The sequence below is a fragment of the Acanthisitta chloris genome, unplaced genomic scaffold (genome assembly GCF_000695815.1).
Source record: "Acanthisitta chloris isolate BGI_N310 unplaced genomic scaffold, ASM69581v1 scaffold8079, whole genome shotgun sequence".
Taxonomy (NCBI): Eukaryota; Metazoa; Chordata; class Aves; order Passeriformes; family Acanthisittidae; genus Acanthisitta; species Acanthisitta chloris.
This window is the reverse complement of record NW_008693088.1, coordinates 272,940-290,081: the sequence shown is the minus strand read 5'-3', so window position 1 is coordinate 290,081 and position 17,142 is coordinate 272,940. Positions and strand designations below refer to the sequence as shown.

General features: G+C 36.0%; 1 protein-coding gene across 1 annotated transcript in view; it reads left to right on the top strand.

Annotated features, from left to right (window-relative positions):
- Positions 1-15,813, top strand: part of PTPRC (protein tyrosine phosphatase, receptor type, C) — a gene marked incomplete at its 5' end in the record, with an annotated part of 17,114 nt that extends 1,301 nt beyond the window's left edge. The window contains 20 exons of the mRNA XM_009082940.1: positions 812-1,011; positions 2,822-2,882; positions 3,051-3,159; positions 4,409-4,440; positions 5,554-5,669; positions 6,218-6,308; positions 6,405-6,481; positions 6,706-6,742; positions 7,182-7,279; positions 8,200-8,325; positions 9,728-9,885; positions 10,354-10,489; positions 11,062-11,211; positions 11,660-11,750; positions 12,073-12,206; positions 13,076-13,210; positions 13,527-13,649; positions 14,054-14,232; positions 14,756-14,891; positions 15,358-15,813. Coding sequence (XP_009081188.1) covers positions 812-1,011; positions 2,822-2,882; positions 3,051-3,159; positions 4,409-4,440; positions 5,554-5,669; positions 6,218-6,308; positions 6,405-6,481; positions 6,706-6,742; positions 7,182-7,279; positions 8,200-8,325; positions 9,728-9,885; positions 10,354-10,489; positions 11,062-11,211; positions 11,660-11,750; positions 12,073-12,206; positions 13,076-13,210; positions 13,527-13,649; positions 14,054-14,232; positions 14,756-14,891; positions 15,358-15,630 — 2,462 coding nt within the window. The remainder of the gene's footprint in view (positions 1-811; positions 1,012-2,821; positions 2,883-3,050; positions 3,160-4,408; positions 4,441-5,553; positions 5,670-6,217; positions 6,309-6,404; positions 6,482-6,705; positions 6,743-7,181; positions 7,280-8,199; positions 8,326-9,727; positions 9,886-10,353; positions 10,490-11,061; positions 11,212-11,659; positions 11,751-12,072; positions 12,207-13,075; positions 13,211-13,526; positions 13,650-14,053; positions 14,233-14,755; positions 14,892-15,357) is intronic.
- Positions 15,814-17,142: the final 1,329 nt, after the last annotated feature.

The following is a 17,142-nucleotide window of genomic DNA, read 5'->3' as shown; positions in this document are numbered from 1 at the left end:
CCCCAATAGCAGGAATAATTAAATCTTTTGCTACTCTTCGCACCCCTGGAAAGTCTGTAGAAATGGATATATAAGAGCATTAAACCTGACTGCTGTTTTTATTAAATGTGTTTCTGTAGAAAATACAGGTACTTCTGGCAGACTCTTGTTTTAAATTTAAATCCTATTCCTCTGTGGAATAAACAGAACTTTTTTAGCCAGTTTTATAGACAGTCCTTGTAAACACTGGAATCTCTCTATTACTCTGGGTCACTGAGCTAACAAATTTTAGTTTATAGCTTGAAGTACAGAGGGATCAAAATCATCACCTGAAGCCCCATGAAAAAAAAAGCTGATAAATTGATTGATAATGTAAACCGTTTGATCTGAGACTTAACTGGCTTAAAAATGGCTTTAATTTTTAGGCAGCCCTAATTTAAGTAATTAATTATACTAGGAACTCCTGGTAGGAAAATTCATTTACAGAAGTTTTGAATGTATACTCACATGGAAAACTCTTTGTTGCCCTGTCTTGTCTGTTTTCCCATGTTCATGAAATCAGAAAGGATGTCAGAAGTAAGAGGGATTTGCCATCATACTACCTTTGCATCCTGTCAGTAGAGCTTTGATTTTCCCAGACCTTTCAGCAACTCTTCACATCTTTTCCAGTTCAGACAAACCTATGGCCAAGTCAAAATTGATTTTATTTACCCTGTTAAATTTGGGCTACATTTTTAAAGAAATTATGATTAAGAGATGTGAGCACATACAGCTTGAAACATTGGGTTTGAAAAGATGAGAATAGAACCAGTAACCCTTCTTTTGTGTGCAGCCCCAGACAAAGTGAGAGATGTTACTGCAATGTTGCTAAGTGATAATAGTGTCCGAATTACGTGCAAAAATGGGGAAGTGAATGGAGAAAAAACAATATTTGAATTGATTTGGGAGAGTGATGGAAAAAACACCACCAGAGACAATCATTGTGATTTTAAAAAAGAAAATCTCTTGTACTTGACAAAGTATACATTTAAGGTAAGTAGGGTTATTAAATTAAAATATATGAAATATTTCTGTATATTCATTGTTTAAGCAGATTATACTTGATTCTAGGAAAAAAAGGTCAAATATGGTGGCAGAGGAGTTAATCTATGGGTCTGTAGGCCACAGATGTAAAGTAGAAGATATTATTTTGGAAATAAAATGCCTATGTGCCTAACCTATCAAGCAAACCCTTGTGTACTATTCCACATAGGTTCTGACAGCATGAAAAATACAAGCTGAATAGATTGTTTGTACTTGGGATAGAGAGAAATTTGGGAATTCTCTTAAATTTAAAATAGTTTCTTCAGTATGACTGATAGTTTACTGTTTAAAACACATTCCACTTAATGAATATGTGAGTGTCATTTCATTCAGAGTACAAATGTGGGATTTAAGTCTTCAGGTAATTGCTCAGAATGAAATTGTTAGGATTTTTTTCACTGTGAAGATTTTTGATGCTTCGGGGACTAGTTAGTGTAAAGCAGTTCAGATGCCTTTGCATGTCCATACATCAGCCTTTTACAAGCCAGTCTTTGTTTCCATATAAAATATATCATCCTCTCTTTACAAGCTTCACTTTCCTGAAGGCCTCCTGCTATCTTCTCTTCTGTCAGGCATTTCACCTTTTTTTGGGTTTCTTGCTTGCAAAACCAATGGTCTCGTGTGATTCCCTTATATGACCACTAGGAATGGTGGTCCTGTCTGTAAAGTTTAGCCAAGAAAGTATGAATGATGAGGTTACTTTTAGGAAGCAGTTTTGCTTATTTCTAACAGTCTTTCCCTCTTTTCTCTGTTTTTACCTGAAGAAATCAGAGAACTTGAGTAGTCTTGGTTTTATTCCAAGATTTTATCAGTGATTTCCCAACAAATCCTGCTCAGACAGCTTTATATTTTGGAAAAAAGATGAGGTCCTGTAGGAGCAAAAGATTCTTGCAGTGTCTCAATAGCACAAGTTCCCTGCACTCTTCTAAGGTTTTTGTACAATACTTACTGTGAGCAGGATTCCTTACAGAAGGAATTTGCTTCTGCCTCTGTCTAAACCTTGGCTTCTGTTTTGCACTTATTTTGCCCAATTCTTACTGGGAAAACAAAGAAAGCCTTATGGCCTTGACTGGTAGTGAAAGGACTCTGGGTCAAATTATAGAAGACTAAAGAACAAAACCCCAGTGTGAAATATTTGATGTACAAACTTCAAGTTGCCTTTTAGATCTGATAGGAATTTAAATTAAAGAAATTTAAATATTGAATAAATGTTAAATCTATGACAAAATATAAACACAACAAAGCAAAGTTAGTATTTTAACACCTGGTATAGTACCCAAATGTTAATGATGCAAGAAAGTAGATTATTTATTTAAACTTCTATGAATTACCTCCCATACAGAAATTTGTGTTTAAAATATTGAATTCAGTTTACTATTGGTATATTTACTGTTGAAACAAATGTGTTATTTTATGTTGCATGGCTATTTTTCAGATTTGAGAAACTTGATAAGATATAAAGTTGATTTTTCCTTGAGATGGTCTGACTTTGATTTTGTAAAATGTGCTTCCTATTTTGTTAATTTTTTTTCCTGTCACCTACATATTTTTGGATCTAGATCTTCCTGTACCTTGGCTAGAAAACCGAATGACTTTACAGATATAGACAGCATATACTGCTGTCAATGAGGTTGATTAATTGAAAATAGATGGATGAATTTCAAATATCGATTGTGTTTAATTTTTTTTAAAAAATGTATGCAGAAATTTTTACTTCTCATACCTTAACATCTCTGTTATTCTCACCCACTGCATGCAGATCTTTGTGTATAATGGACAACATAGAGGACCCCCAGTAGAGACTACTATAAAAACCAGATGTAAGTAAATATATACAAGATATATTAGTTATTTTCTGAAAAAAAACCCCAACAAAAGAAAACCAAAAAAACCAAAAATCAATGAGCCGTGGTTCTAGGAGGTATACAGATTTGAAAAAAAAGAAAAGTAATTTAAAAATAGTAAATGTATTCTTTTTCGGTTGCTAGATAATTCGAGAGCCCTCATTATATTCTTGGCATTCTTGATCATTGTGACATCAATTGCTTTGCTGCTGGTTCTGTACAAAATCTATGATCTCCACCAAAAAAAGCTTAGGTAAGCTTCATGTATCTCTCCTTCTCTTACATAGATGGGGATGGGAGGCTTTCTGTTTTTCCACAATATTTCCCAATGGGTAGTGCAAAAATGTTACAAGTTTGATGTTTCATTAATACTGGGAAAAAATATCTTTCTATCTTCTAATCCTTTCGAAAGAAACTCAGTTTTTGGTGTTTGTCTGGCAACACTAATAGAATGAAATAGATTTGACATCTCTCTGCTATACCCTTGTCAAAGGCACAGAAGAACTGATCTGCTAGAACAAAATGTTTTGTCCCTAGTTTTGTGAAAAAAATATACAGAAATATCTGGAAAACATTTCCTTCATAATTTAAATCAAAAATAATGAAAATAATACACCCTTTCTTGGAACACTTTAAAAGGCTTGTTCCCCCCAAACAATATCTCGGGGAGGCTTTGTTTCTTATAGCAATCTCTGGATGGCTCAGCAGTTCTGTAGGACAGTGGATGGTGACAGAAGAATGGCTGTTGCCTTCCCTGGTGCCTGTGCCAGAGCCATGGAAAGCCAACCTGACTGCTGCTGTTGCTGTGGAGGGAGGTGGCGCAGTGTGTGAGGGAACATTTCCTGCTGGTAGATACTGAAAAGTTAGGGCAATTTCTTCTGAAACCTCTCAGTCCTCTGGCAACAACAGAAAATTCAGTGACTTATCTCTTCCAGACCCTATTCCCTCCCTACTCTACCCCTTGGGGGACAGGGACATGCTCTTGCTCAGATGCAAACTTTTATGCTTAGGGAAGCAAAATTAATTTTTGCTTGTGCATCTCCAGAGAGTCTGACTTGTTCTTGGCTACTTAGCATTTAAACTTAATTTCATTATATTTTATGCATGTGTTCGTTTTCTGTCACTAGCAAGAGAAATGAAGATGGTGTGAGCAGTCACTCCAGTGAATAAATCAAAGACATGGTTGCTGTAGGTGACATGGAAAAAATTAGGCAAGCTTTACTGCTTTTCAGTGTGGTCCCCTTGTTTCTCCTCCTCAGTAGTGCTTGGGGTAGGAAGACAAGTATCCCAAACACCTCTGCATAGTCCCAGTTGTAGCACTCTTGTAGTGCAGTCTGCTGGCTAAGAACAGCCTTAGTGTTCACATACAAAACTGATTTTATTTAAGTCATTATCGTATATGTGTCTTACTATTCAAATAGTTAATACTATTGATTGTTATATAATATTATTATTAACTATTAAATAGTTAATACTAAAATAGATACTTTTGTTTCTTACAGCAATTCTTCTGAAGGTGTGAACCTTGTTTCAGGTGAGTATCTTTATATATTTAGCAACTGGAAACAGTCTCAGGTCTTGCTGCCACCTTTGGATTATTTGTGTTCCATGTTATGTTCATAGATTACAGATATCAGCATGATAACCCCCTATTTGGAGGGAAAAAATAGTCATAGATTACAGATATCAGCATGATAACCACCTATTTGGAGGGAAAAAATAGTAAATACATAGCAGAAATATTTATACTTGAATGAAATGGAAGTTTATCAGTGTTTGAAAATGCTTAGATGTTATTTCATTACAAACCCTCTTTTGTTATCCCAGACAATGTTTGTGATTTTGATTAACACTGACAGTAAGTCCAGAACCAAACACAGCTTCAACCAGAATTTCCCTTCCCTGTGCACCTTTTTCAAAGCAAGAAATTAAACATTAGCCAGTTGGTTTTCTTACTGAAAAATTTTGAAGGCTTTCAAATCCCAAAGACTGAAATTGAACATTTTGTGCAACTTTTTGCACAAGATTTCAAAGTCTGTGAAACCAGTCAACACCGGAAAGCTTCAAGAAAACAATAATTTCGAACACTCAAACCCACAGGAATTAAATGTCTAGTTAGAGAGACTGAAACTTGTTCCATTATTATCATTCAAGATGATATTACAGATTATTGCAACTCAGAGAATAGGTTGAAGGAAAATTTGGAAAATTAGGCAATATATGTTGCTGTATTTGTAGGTTGTTTGCACAGTAATCTCTTTTACCACTGACAACAATTGATCAGAATTGAAGTAGAAGACAAGGCTGTGTGACTGTTGTGGGTGCTGGGGCTGTTGCTGTGACCTGAATGTGACAGTTGCCTCTTTGTACAAAGCACTGTTGATGCAGTGTCCCTGAGTGTGGCCTCCTCCAGAGGATCTCCAGTCAGTCAGCAGAGCTGAAAAAGTTCTCTTATTCCTGTGGCCTGTTTGCTCAACAGCTGGCTCAGACAGCACCAGTTTAAAAAAGAAAAAAAATATATATGTCAAGTTAGAATTAAGAGGCTTATCCTTTTGTTAATTTAACTGACAATGCGAGAATCACATTGACTGAAATGTAATGTACATTTTCAATGTCAGTTAAAAATAAATGTTTGACTTATTTACAGTTAAAGATGATGACAGGCAACTTCTGAACATAGAACCAATACCTTCTGAGCAGTTGCTGGACACATACAAGAGGAAGATTGCTGATGAAGGAAGGCTTTTCCTGGATGAATTTCAGGTTTGTCCTTGGCTCAAAATATTTGTACAGATTTGTACAACAATTTGTACACAGATTTGTAGCCAGGTGGTTGGAAGAATTCCATTCAGTAGCATGTTTGAAGTAAATATAGTGGTTATAAATTAATAAATATTTAAAGAAGAAAAAGTCTATATAATTGAGTGAGTTCTCATCTAAGGCCAAATAGGCCTCAGTTAATTTTGCTACCAATCTTTCCTCATTGTAAAAAATGGAACTTTTCTTCTGGAGGTGTTTTCCACCAAAAGTATAAAAGAAATAGTCTAAATATTTCTCATTCTAGCACACCTTCCCACATAGCCATGGGGATATAATTAATATATAATTGTGGAGATATATATTTTTATGTTAAGGGAAAGAATTTTTTTCCCTTTAGATATAAAAAACATATAAGGTAACATCATATGAAGTAGAATGTTATCTTCCAGATTCAGAGGTACCAAATTTTTAGCAGATGCATTTGACTGTAAGTAGAAGCTATTTTAAATATTTGCTTGCTTGCCCAATAAAAGAAACTTTGTATTTTACAGAGTATTCCTAGAGTTTTCAGTAAATTTTCAATAAAGGAGGCCAAAAAGAGCCATAATCAGAACAAAAATCGTTACATTGATATTCTTCCATGTGAGTATTTGTTACAATTTTGGCATGTTTTATAAATATTTGATTTCTCACTGCCTTGAGATAATATAATTATTTTGTTTCAAATGATTTGAACAGATGACCATAACCGCGTTGAGCTCTCAGAGATCCCAGGAGATCCAGGATCAGACTATATCAATGCAAGTTATATTGATGTGAGTGACTTTTACTTAAGTCTTAGGCACTACTGAAAAAATCCTGTGGTCTGTACATTTCATGCATCAAACACCTTTGAGGGTTTCCATCTGAGTTGTTTCCATCTTTGTAATGTGTTCGGTATGATTGAACTGTTGCATATTGAATTTCTTTTTAAAGCTGTAAGTCTTTTAGAGTGTTCATGCTTTATTTCTAAAAGTTGGTAACAATGTACTTTTTATAGGGCTTCAAAGAACCAAGAAAATACATTGCTGCACAAGGTAATTTTTAACCTTAAAAGACTATGCTTTCATTATTCACCCATTTTTGTTAGACTAGTAAAAACCTATTAGCAAATTTAAAGAAAAATGAAAATCTGACATTTTGAAATTTAATATGAAAAAGTTGCCAAGGAGTTTTTGCTTAGGGAATTTCATGAATGTGAACATGATTATGAATTGTACTTCAAAGGCAGATTTCTCATGTTGTATAATTTTACACCAGAAGTTTTCATATTTTATAGCTGTGCACTAAAGATACAAATGAGACTTTTAAAATGTTGTAGTCTAATGGCAGCAGTTGTAATGAAATCAAGTGTGTGGTTGTTATTTGCCTGGTCTCTGGTTAACTTTTCAGGCTGTATGGCCAAGTGTGTCAAGAAGGCAAGTGTATTTTCTTCTAGCTGTACCCTGAAAAAGTCTCTTAAAATATCTCTACTAGGCCCCAAGGATGAAACTACACATGATTTCTGGAGAATGATCTGGGAACAGAAGGCAACGATTATTGTCATGGTGACTCGCTGTGAGGAAGGAAAGAAGGTGAGAACCATCCATCTTCCATCCTTCCATCTAGCTTTCCATCCATCTTTTGTCTGAAAACAGAGTGGATTGCAGAATCGCATTTTCTTCATTGTAGTTTGTTTTCATTCTTTGCTGGCTCTCATTGTGGCAGAAGCTGTGCTGGAAAGGATGCCAAAACAGTGTTGCCTTATGAATTACCAGTCGTGTCAGAAAATGTCACTTTAGTCACAGCCAGAAGTAGCACAGGGTGAGCTTCCAAATTACAGCTAATTAATCCAGAAAAGGGCTCAAGGTAGAAGTCTAGCTCATCAGAGACCTGTCATAAAAGGTGCAGTTTGTATTTTTCTTCTGTCTATTCTCATATTCCATGTTCTCAGTAAGTCCTAGAGAGAATATTTTTCATGTGTAGTCCTTGTCTTTTCTTTAACTGGAAGGCTGGGAGCTTCTGGCTTGCTTTTGTTCCCTATTCCAGACCCAGCAAGAAGAAGGGCAACTACTATTTTATCTGCTTTTAAAGATGGTGGCAGCATGCAGACTTACAGCACACGCAAACTGATATTATAGGCAGGCAGGAGCCACATCCCTCACTGAAGATGGAAAAAGAAGCTGTGGAAGTAGCTGCAAAGGTTTCTACAGCCTTCAGGAGACAGCAGCAGTAGCTGTTCATGTTTTCAAGAAGCATACAGGATTTTTTTCCCCCACTTTATTCTCGAGTTAAATCCCATGGCAATAAACTTCAGGTCAGAGACCTGAATTGTTGGATATTTGGGATTATTTACCTAAGCAGTGACAGCCTTTTCAGGAGAGGACAAGACCTGTGAGAAATTGAAAAAACTATACTAAGTTGCCACCTGCTTTAAACTAGACCTTTTTTTTCTAGCTCTCAGCTCTCTGCCACTTTGCTGTCATCCTGCTCACCTAACTTCATGTCTTCATAGAACAAATGTGCCCAGTACTGGCCATCAATGGAGAACGGATCTGCAACATATGGGGACATCACTGTGAAGATCAATGAAAGTAAAACATGTCCAGACTATGTCATTCAGAAACTACACATCACAAAGGTAAGTTGATTCAAAAATGTAAGGCTGACTGGAACTGGAGTGTCTGTTTGGAGCCTGTGCTTTTAAGAGAGAAGAGTCAGCTACCCGTGGAAGATGCTCTGCAGTGTTTTTCTAAGCCACATATAGTTTGAGAGAAAACTTCTTAGACATAGGTGTCATTCCTTGCAAGACATATGAGTTAGACATATATTTCCCAACTACAAAATGTGTTTTCTGTAATACTATGGGATTTACATTTAAGATTAAACTATTAATATGCTACTAAGTATTAGAACCATAATATATACACTGGTTTCCTTATGTATTTAGTTTGTTAGCACAGAAATTTTGCTGGTTTGTGTCTATCTCAGCAAGCAAAATCAATATGACTCATAGAGCAGCATTATCTACCCTTGTGATATTTGTACTGTGGAACAGTTACAAATTCTGGTAATCTCAAGTGCATTTATAAGCATAAGTGTTTTAAAATTACCATTTAGCTATGTATAGAATCATTAAGACTGGTTAATTGCTCCCTTTAATACATCTGAATTCATGTTAGTTGCTCTATGTGTAATTGCAAACAAAATTTCCCATCTAAGACTAAATGCTTATCTCAGGTCCTTTGCAAAAGTATTTCAGTGAGGATAAATGGAGTGTAAGTCATAGCTAAAAGCATTAAGGCTCAAAGAGTAAATCTGCTGATAGGTCTTCAGTAAAGGCAACAGACTCCACCCATCTTGATCCATGATTACAGCTGGAAATTCCAATTCTGCTGTCTCATGTTGCATTAAAATTCACTCAGGAAGCAGTTTGATTAAAAGAGAGTTGTAACTTAGTGTGAAGTCAGTGAACATATCTGCCTGAAGTCAGTGAGAATATCAGAATGTTAAGAATTAACTATTAACAAAGACATTGCTCTGTCACTTGAACAATCTGACATTAGAAATGAGAGATTGCAGCAGGTTGAGCACTGATATTTATGAGCTGTCTGCTCTCTGTTCCACTGACATATTATTATAGATAAAACAAATGTTCGTTGTAGAATTTAAGAGTGATCGCTGGCAAGAAAGTGGAGACTTCTGCTGTTCTGGTAGAATAGTGATGTATAATTACAATGGCAAATAACTGTATGAATAACTGTGCCACAGCTGGATAATTCAACTTTGAGCAAGAATTTGGGGCTTAATTAGTGAGGAAATGGCTCTATAGCCATACTAGTTCTTGGCCAGAAAAAGAACATCATTGAGATGTTTATCTCATTTTGTATTATAATTATATCAAAATGTATGTATTCTCTTTTAATTTGCAGCAACATATCAAAACAGAACTCAAGACTTCACACCTTTAAGATTTAACCTAGTGACTTAGACTTGTGTATATATCTATATATATTAAAACCCTCATGTTTTGGATTTTCTAGGGAAAAGAAAGGACAGCTGGAAGAGATGTCACTCACATTCAGTTCACAGGTTGGCCAGACCATGGAGTCCCTGAAGATCCACATCTTCTCCTCAAACTCCGACGCAGAGTTAATGCTCTCAGCAATTTTTTTAGTGGCCCAATAGTGGTTCATTGCAGGTTAATAAATAATTTTATTTTTTAATAAAATTGTAATGTTAAATGAGCATGAAATGAAGATATTAAAAAAATGCAGCTGGCAAAAGTGTTTGGCTGATCCAAAATTTTATGACTTGAACACTTGAAAATGAGACAGCTGAAGATGCACAGGAAGGCCTGTTGTCTGAAGGATACACAGGATATAGAGGTTGATAAAGCCTGAGGAGTTTTGGAAAACAGCCAGATAAATGTTAGGCTGGTCTGGCTATAAGCATCACATTTGGCAATGTTGGCCTTGCTTTCATTAAAAGACACTAAAAATACATTATTTGTGTTGTCAATGAATTTACAACAAGAACGGTTTTCAGTTGGTTTGAATGCTGTTGTTACACATTTTCACTTTTGCTCTCTCAAGGACTGCTCCCCTCTCAGGGTGGGACTGGGAGGTGCCATTCCCTCTCCATAACCAAATGCCTTTATGCTTTGCAGTGCTGGTGTTGGGCGCACTGGGACATACATAGGAATTGATGCCATGTTGGAGGGGCTGGATGCAGAAGGCAGAGTGGATGTTTATGGCTATGTTGTGAAGCTGCGGCGGCAGCGATGTCTCATGGTCCAAGTAGAGGTATCTCACTAAAGCTCCTGTCACTGAGAACTATCCTGTGCTAGGTCTTCATCAGTATTTCTCAGAAGTCACTGTTCAGTCTTGGATACTGCTGCAGTTCAGTTGAAGTTGTTTGTAGAAAATACAGCTCTGAAAAATACAGAGTGGAAAACTTCCAACACAATTGTTCAGTTTTAGAAACTTCACCTTTGTAACTTTAGATTTTAGAAAAGGAATCCAAGGAGAACAATTTAGATTTGATAATTCAGTTTTAGCATACAGTTCAAAAATTCAAAATTGAACTTGCAGAGTCAAACTTGATTTTCAAATTCTAGGTGTGATGTTCAGTTGAGATGAGACTACAACAAAAGTTATGGATGGATGGACAGATACAATGCATGTATTTAACTTATTTAAGTGTTTTGCAGTTTTAATGCTTGTATTTAATGCCAATGCTTAATATTATTAGTACTAATAATAGTATTATGGGAGTAACACTTCCTTATAATGTTTTTAAGAAGTGATATTATTAATTCATTTATTTTTACTCTTTAATAACTTCATGTTTAAACTCTTCAAATGGGAAACACCAGTCACAGTACATCCTTATCCATCAAGCGTTAGTGGAATACAATCAGTATGGAGAAACAGAGGTCAGCCTGTCAGAGCTGCATTCCTACCTTAACAATCTGAAAAGAAAAGATCCTCCGAGTGATCCTTCTCTGCTGGAGGTGGAATTTCAGGTAAAGAAGCACTGCATTCTAGTGCCCTTACTTCCCACTTACATTAGAAAGTGTCTTGCACAGTAGTCATGAGATAGAGACACCATGTGTAATAGATCACTTCTATGCTGGTTTATTTCTCTGTCACAGAAACAGTTTCTTTGCCTTCATGAAAAAAATACAAAAGCTGTAAATTAATGAAATTTTATTTCTGCTTTTGATCTCAAAATTTTTAACAAAGATGGAGTTCTCAGAACAATTACTTGTGTCTGCATACATGATTTCCTCTGCCATAGTACGTGGTACAGCAGGCATTTTTACACTGGAGTTCAGATATGACCAAAGTTAAAAGAATTAATGTAAGGAATGAGGCACTATGAGATGAAGACTGGGTGTAAATGTCCTGAGGAGACAAAGATCTCAGGAACCATTTTAATCAATCATGATACAAATCATCCTCTTTCTTTAGCGATTACCTTCCTATAAGGGGTGGCGGACACAGAACACTGGGAATCGTGAGGAAAATAAAAGCAAGAATAGGAATGCCAACATAATTCCATGTAAGTATTTTCCATGAAGTTTCCCTTATCTGTTATCTCCTACAAGAAAAATTTTGAAAAAAATGTGTAAGTTACCCTACAGAGTGGTATTTAATTCATTTTCTCAACACTAAAATTAGAAACTTCTCATAGTGTTTTAAAAAAGAAGTGATGACTTTTGAACAATGTGAGGTATTGGGAGTGTTGAAGTTTATTTCAACCGAGGTAGTTTCTGTTCTGCAGTTTGTTGTGAAAGGATTGGCTTTTCTCTATTCCCCCTGTTTCCACTGATGCCATACCTGAGGGGCTGTGTGGTGTGACAGTGACACTTTGTCTCATGCAGATGACTTTAACCGAGTGCCGATCAGGCATGAAGATGAATGCAATACGGACGGTGAACATGATTCAGATGAATCTTCAGATGATGACAGCGACTGTGAGGAATCAAGCAAATACATCAATGCTTCCTTCATAACTGTATGTAATTAGAGGATCCATTCTAAGTATTTCACAAGCTTTCAGCTAAAAGTATGTTCTAGCTAGAGCTCTTATTCTCTTGTTGGCTTCATAATAGAATAGGATTTACTTGAATAAGGGGGAAAGAACTCATAGTCGATTGGCAAATCCAAGTATATTTAAAACCACTAGCTTTCAGGCTGACCTCATGATAACATGTGTTTGTATCAGTGGGCATCTGCATACGAGTTAGGCCATATTAATATTTTCTCTGTTAGTGAAATATGAGTATAATTATTCACATATTCAATACCCTACTAGTGAAAATGGGAACTGTCATTTTTTGGTATCATTATGCATCCTAAGAAGGAGAGCAGTTATTGGTCACTAATGAAGTAACTGATTTTAATGGAATTACTACCTAAGTTCCATTTATCTGAATCCTTTCAAATGCTGCAGTTAGGATACCTATTCAGGGTAAATGTGTCTTTACTTTAAGGTAGCTCAGTGTGAGCTGACTGGTGCAACAACTTTGTTTGGTATAAACACAATTTTTTAGTGATAAAATTAAACAGCTGTGTAGAATTGAATGTTTTAGCCCTTAAAAAAATATACGTTGCAGAAAATGGCAGGTCACCCACTGGAGCATCAGTATATCTTATTGTCAATCTGTAAGTAATGTTCTTGTCAGGAGGATTGAGTTTCATGCCCTACGGATCATAGAATTCCTGTAAGACCATTGGTTGCTGTGATTGTCTTCTTTTCCCTGTAAACAAAATAGTTTGTTAATTTATTCCACTGGGTATTTCTTAAATGACAATAAGTTATATTGCTTAACAATCACATTTCAAATGAATTCAAGAAAAAAGAACAAGACATTTCTTTTCTAGGGTTACTGGGGTCCAAAAGCCATGATTGCAACACAAGGACCACTGCAGGAAACTATCTCTGACTTCTGGCAAATGGTGTTCCAAAGAAAAGTCAAAGTCATTGTTATGCTGACAGAGCTGAAAGAAGGAGATCAGGTGGGGCATCATCTGCACACTGACATGTGAAGTGTCCTCTGTAAGGACAACACTGCACTGCACTTTCTCATTTCCTCACTCCAGTTGTGTGTTTCATAGGATGAGGAATTTGCATTTCTAATCTAATTTGTTCTATCATTTACCTACTTAATTGACTTTCTATTGAATTTTTGAGGGATGAGTGTATGATGCTATATTTTAAAATACAATGAAATTCCTACTACTTTAAAGTCAGTACATTCTGTATGTGCAAGTGGAAGGCAAAATAAAGGAGATTTAAATGGTAATCACTGACTTGTACTTTTATGCATTGTAGGAACTCTGTGCACAGTATTGGGGAGAAGGAAAACAAACATATGGTGGCGTAGAAGTTCAAATGACAGATGTCAACTGTGGTACCAGCTATACCATACGTGCCTTTGATGTTACACATCTCAAGGTAAAAGTTTCTTTGCAAATTCCAAAAGGAAGTTTAAAAGGAATTTTTAAATTTAAAAACAAATTTATAAACTTAGTGTAAAGAAAAAGAAGGGACAGTTCCCACTGCAGTTGCCTCCTGCTCTAAGAAATGGAAATATTTTTCTCTGCCAGACCAGCAGTCAATCATGATAAATTAGCTCAAGTTTCATATTTAGTGAGTTGCTGAGATGGATTCTCAGGAAATGAGCTGTGTTTTGAAGTCTGAGCAAAGCTTGGATGTCTACCTACCTCATATTCATGAAGTAGAACTCACATCATCCTGCAGTTCCTCAGCAATATAATTCTTCCTTTGTAGAACAGCTGCCATAGAGGTACTAAGTGAATCTTTATTTTAACCTGAACATCTCTACTGCTGTTTTTCAGACAAAAGAAACACAGAAAGTGTATCAGTATCAGTATCATAAGTGGAGTAGCTATGATGTTCCAGAAAACCCCAAAGATTTAGTCAGCATGATTCTCAACCTTAAACAAAAACTTCCAAGCAGAACAATCACTGAGGACAACAGGAGAAACCGCAGTGTCCCACTTGTCATCCACTGCCGGTGAGTCTGAATTCAGCACATAGGTTCACCTAGCTGTAAATTCTGGATATACATAGCAACCGTAATTTTGGGATGCTTACCTATTCCCACAAGCCTTTCCATATGCCTGGAGCTCAGCTCTCCTGAGGAGATTACATACACTAATGAAGATCAGTAGAGTTTATAAGTTCAGCTCTCTTTCTCCAGTATATAAGTCCACTTCTTTTTGGACCATTTCCAGGACTAGCATTGCATATCATCTAAACCAGAGGATAATCCTGCTAGCAATAGTTGAGACTGTAAATCTGATATTTTGTATTTCTCTCTTCCCCTTATGTGGCACTTGAGACCCAGATAGCCTCTAGGTAAACTATGTCTTGTGTGAGTCCTACAGATGTACTTAATTGTGACAATTTCAGTTCATTAAAAAATGTTTAGAAAATGTAATTCATTATGAAGATTTTGAAATATACCTAACATCGAGTTAGAAGACTTGCTGAATTTACATTGTAAATTTACATGTATGTTTTACATCATCTTCTAGTGATGGATCACAGCAGACTGGTGTATTTTGTGCTTTAATGAGCCTCTTGGAAAGTGCAGAAATAGAAGAAGTAATAGATGTTTTCCAAGTAGTAAAAGCTCTTCGTCGCACCAGGCTGGGAGTGGTCTCCAACTTTGTAAGTAAATCTTATGAATTGCCAGAACAAATTATGAGATTACTTATCATGGTCATTATCCTCATAACCTTATGCATAATACCTGTATAATAACTGTGTCTCCATGGCACAAACTGTGCATTTACTGACAAACCAGACCTAAATGCCATTGATATGGGGCAGTTTTCTAGATGACTTTCCTAGACTCCTTACAATACGTATTGTTTACAGCTTAGGAACTCTAAAAAACGTATTTTTGGTACTTTATGAACCAAGAGGATACTGAATGACAAGTCTGATGCAAGCAGTTACAGAAAGGTTATGTACACGTCAAATCAAAATAAAACATAGGAGCAACACTCTGTATGCCAAAAACTGTGGAAGCTGCTTCATATGCAGTTTTGCATGTTCAACTACACATTACATTTCTAAAATTTAAAAAATGCTCTGAGCATTCCATTCACACTAACTTCTCTTTATCTTTAAGGAACATTACCAGTTTCTGTATGAAACCATTGCCAGTACCTACCCTGCACAGAATGGACAAATAAAGAAGAACAGCCAACAGGAAGATCAAGTTGAATTTTGTAGTGAAGTAGGAAAACGAGATCAGGAAACTGATTTGATCACTATTGACCTTACCCCACCAACGCCAGAGGAAAATGAGCCTCCTGAAATACGTGATGATTCTAAGGCTGCAGGTAGCACTAAGGGAACAGAAAGCTCTACAAATGGCCCCACAACTCCAGTTCTAACTTAGAGGCTATACTAAAAAAAATTTTAAAAGTGCTTTTTCACACGCCAAAAATCTTAAGCAGAATAAGAAGCGTAAGATTTCTTCCTCTTCCCACATTTTTTTTTGAAAATGTTTAGTTGCATCAGGTTTTCAAATGTACAAATTTAAAGGAATACTTGAAACTTGAAAAGAGCAACAAAGAACTGTGAAAGTACAATTTCTATGTTTATTTGCATGTAATACTTCTTCAGAAACCTAGCCACTATTTTTATACTTTTCCTTTTAAAAATATATCCAGTGTAATACTATGCTGAGCAGTGGGAGGGAAATTTTTTACTTCTGTAGCGAGGAGAAAAACAACTCAGAACAACAAGGTTAGTGTGTTGCAAACCAGGTCTGTCCTCAAAACTATTAGCAAGTAAGTTCACCAACTTGATAAGCATATATTATAGTATTTCAGGAGTGCTGATCAAGCTCTGCATTAATAATACTCTGTGGGACTTGTGGGACCTTGGAAAAGTTTTAAAAGCTTATAATTTCCATCATATGATAATTCCAAGGAATTCAGGCTGAAGAAGAATCTGTAAATCCTCTGGTATCAATGTGAAATAGAAATTTTTGCATTTTTCTGATTTGCCTCAAGGTGTCCTTGTTGCTCCACATATATTAATCTGATATTCCGATGTCAGACTCAAATAAGAGTTTGGAGATCGACATTTGCATCATTGCAACTGTTCTGATAGAAAACAAATTCTGTTTACTCTTAAAGCTCAAAATACTGCGTGCTTGCACATCTATTTGTAATGCTTACTTTTATTTAAAGGGACTGCATCCATGAATGCATCCAACCTGTTTTCAGAATTGGAAAATACTTAGATGCTTTTCTTCAAATCCTTGTAGATTTTTATTAGTACTGGATTTTATTTTTGTTCATTCTGAGGTTTTGTATGTTACAGTTGTGTTATTTTTACTATTTCTTGCTGGATTTTAGCCTACTGTTTTCAGAACAAATAAAAAAGGTAATTAGTAGTTGACAAGATGGAAATTATTTTGTTCTCTAGGAATCTGCAAACGGATCATTGCCTTTGAAATGCACAAAATCTTGTGCTGTCCCATACATGGGTAAAATTTACAAATTTCAGTAGGAAAACACACCATCAAATTCTTATAAAACTGTGTGTCTGCCCAGGTAAGTGTCATGACTCTCTCAGAACAGAGGAAGGAATCTTCATTTTCCTTTTGCTTGAAGCCATTAAAGGAACAGTCATGCAACAGATTCAGTGCTCCTAGTTTATCACTGCTTATTCCTAATTTCTCATTACAAAACATAATTGAATACTTAGAGAGCCATCTAAACAACATGTACAGTCACACTTGATTGAAACACTAATTTAATTGTGCTGTGACTCTAGATCAAATATTTCATTCACAATTATCAGCTCAGACAAGTGCTTCCTGGCAGTCTTGCTTGAATAAGTGGCAGCAAGCAACCACAGGGGCAGTGGGATTCCCACTGGCTGTCAGCTGTTCTGCCTT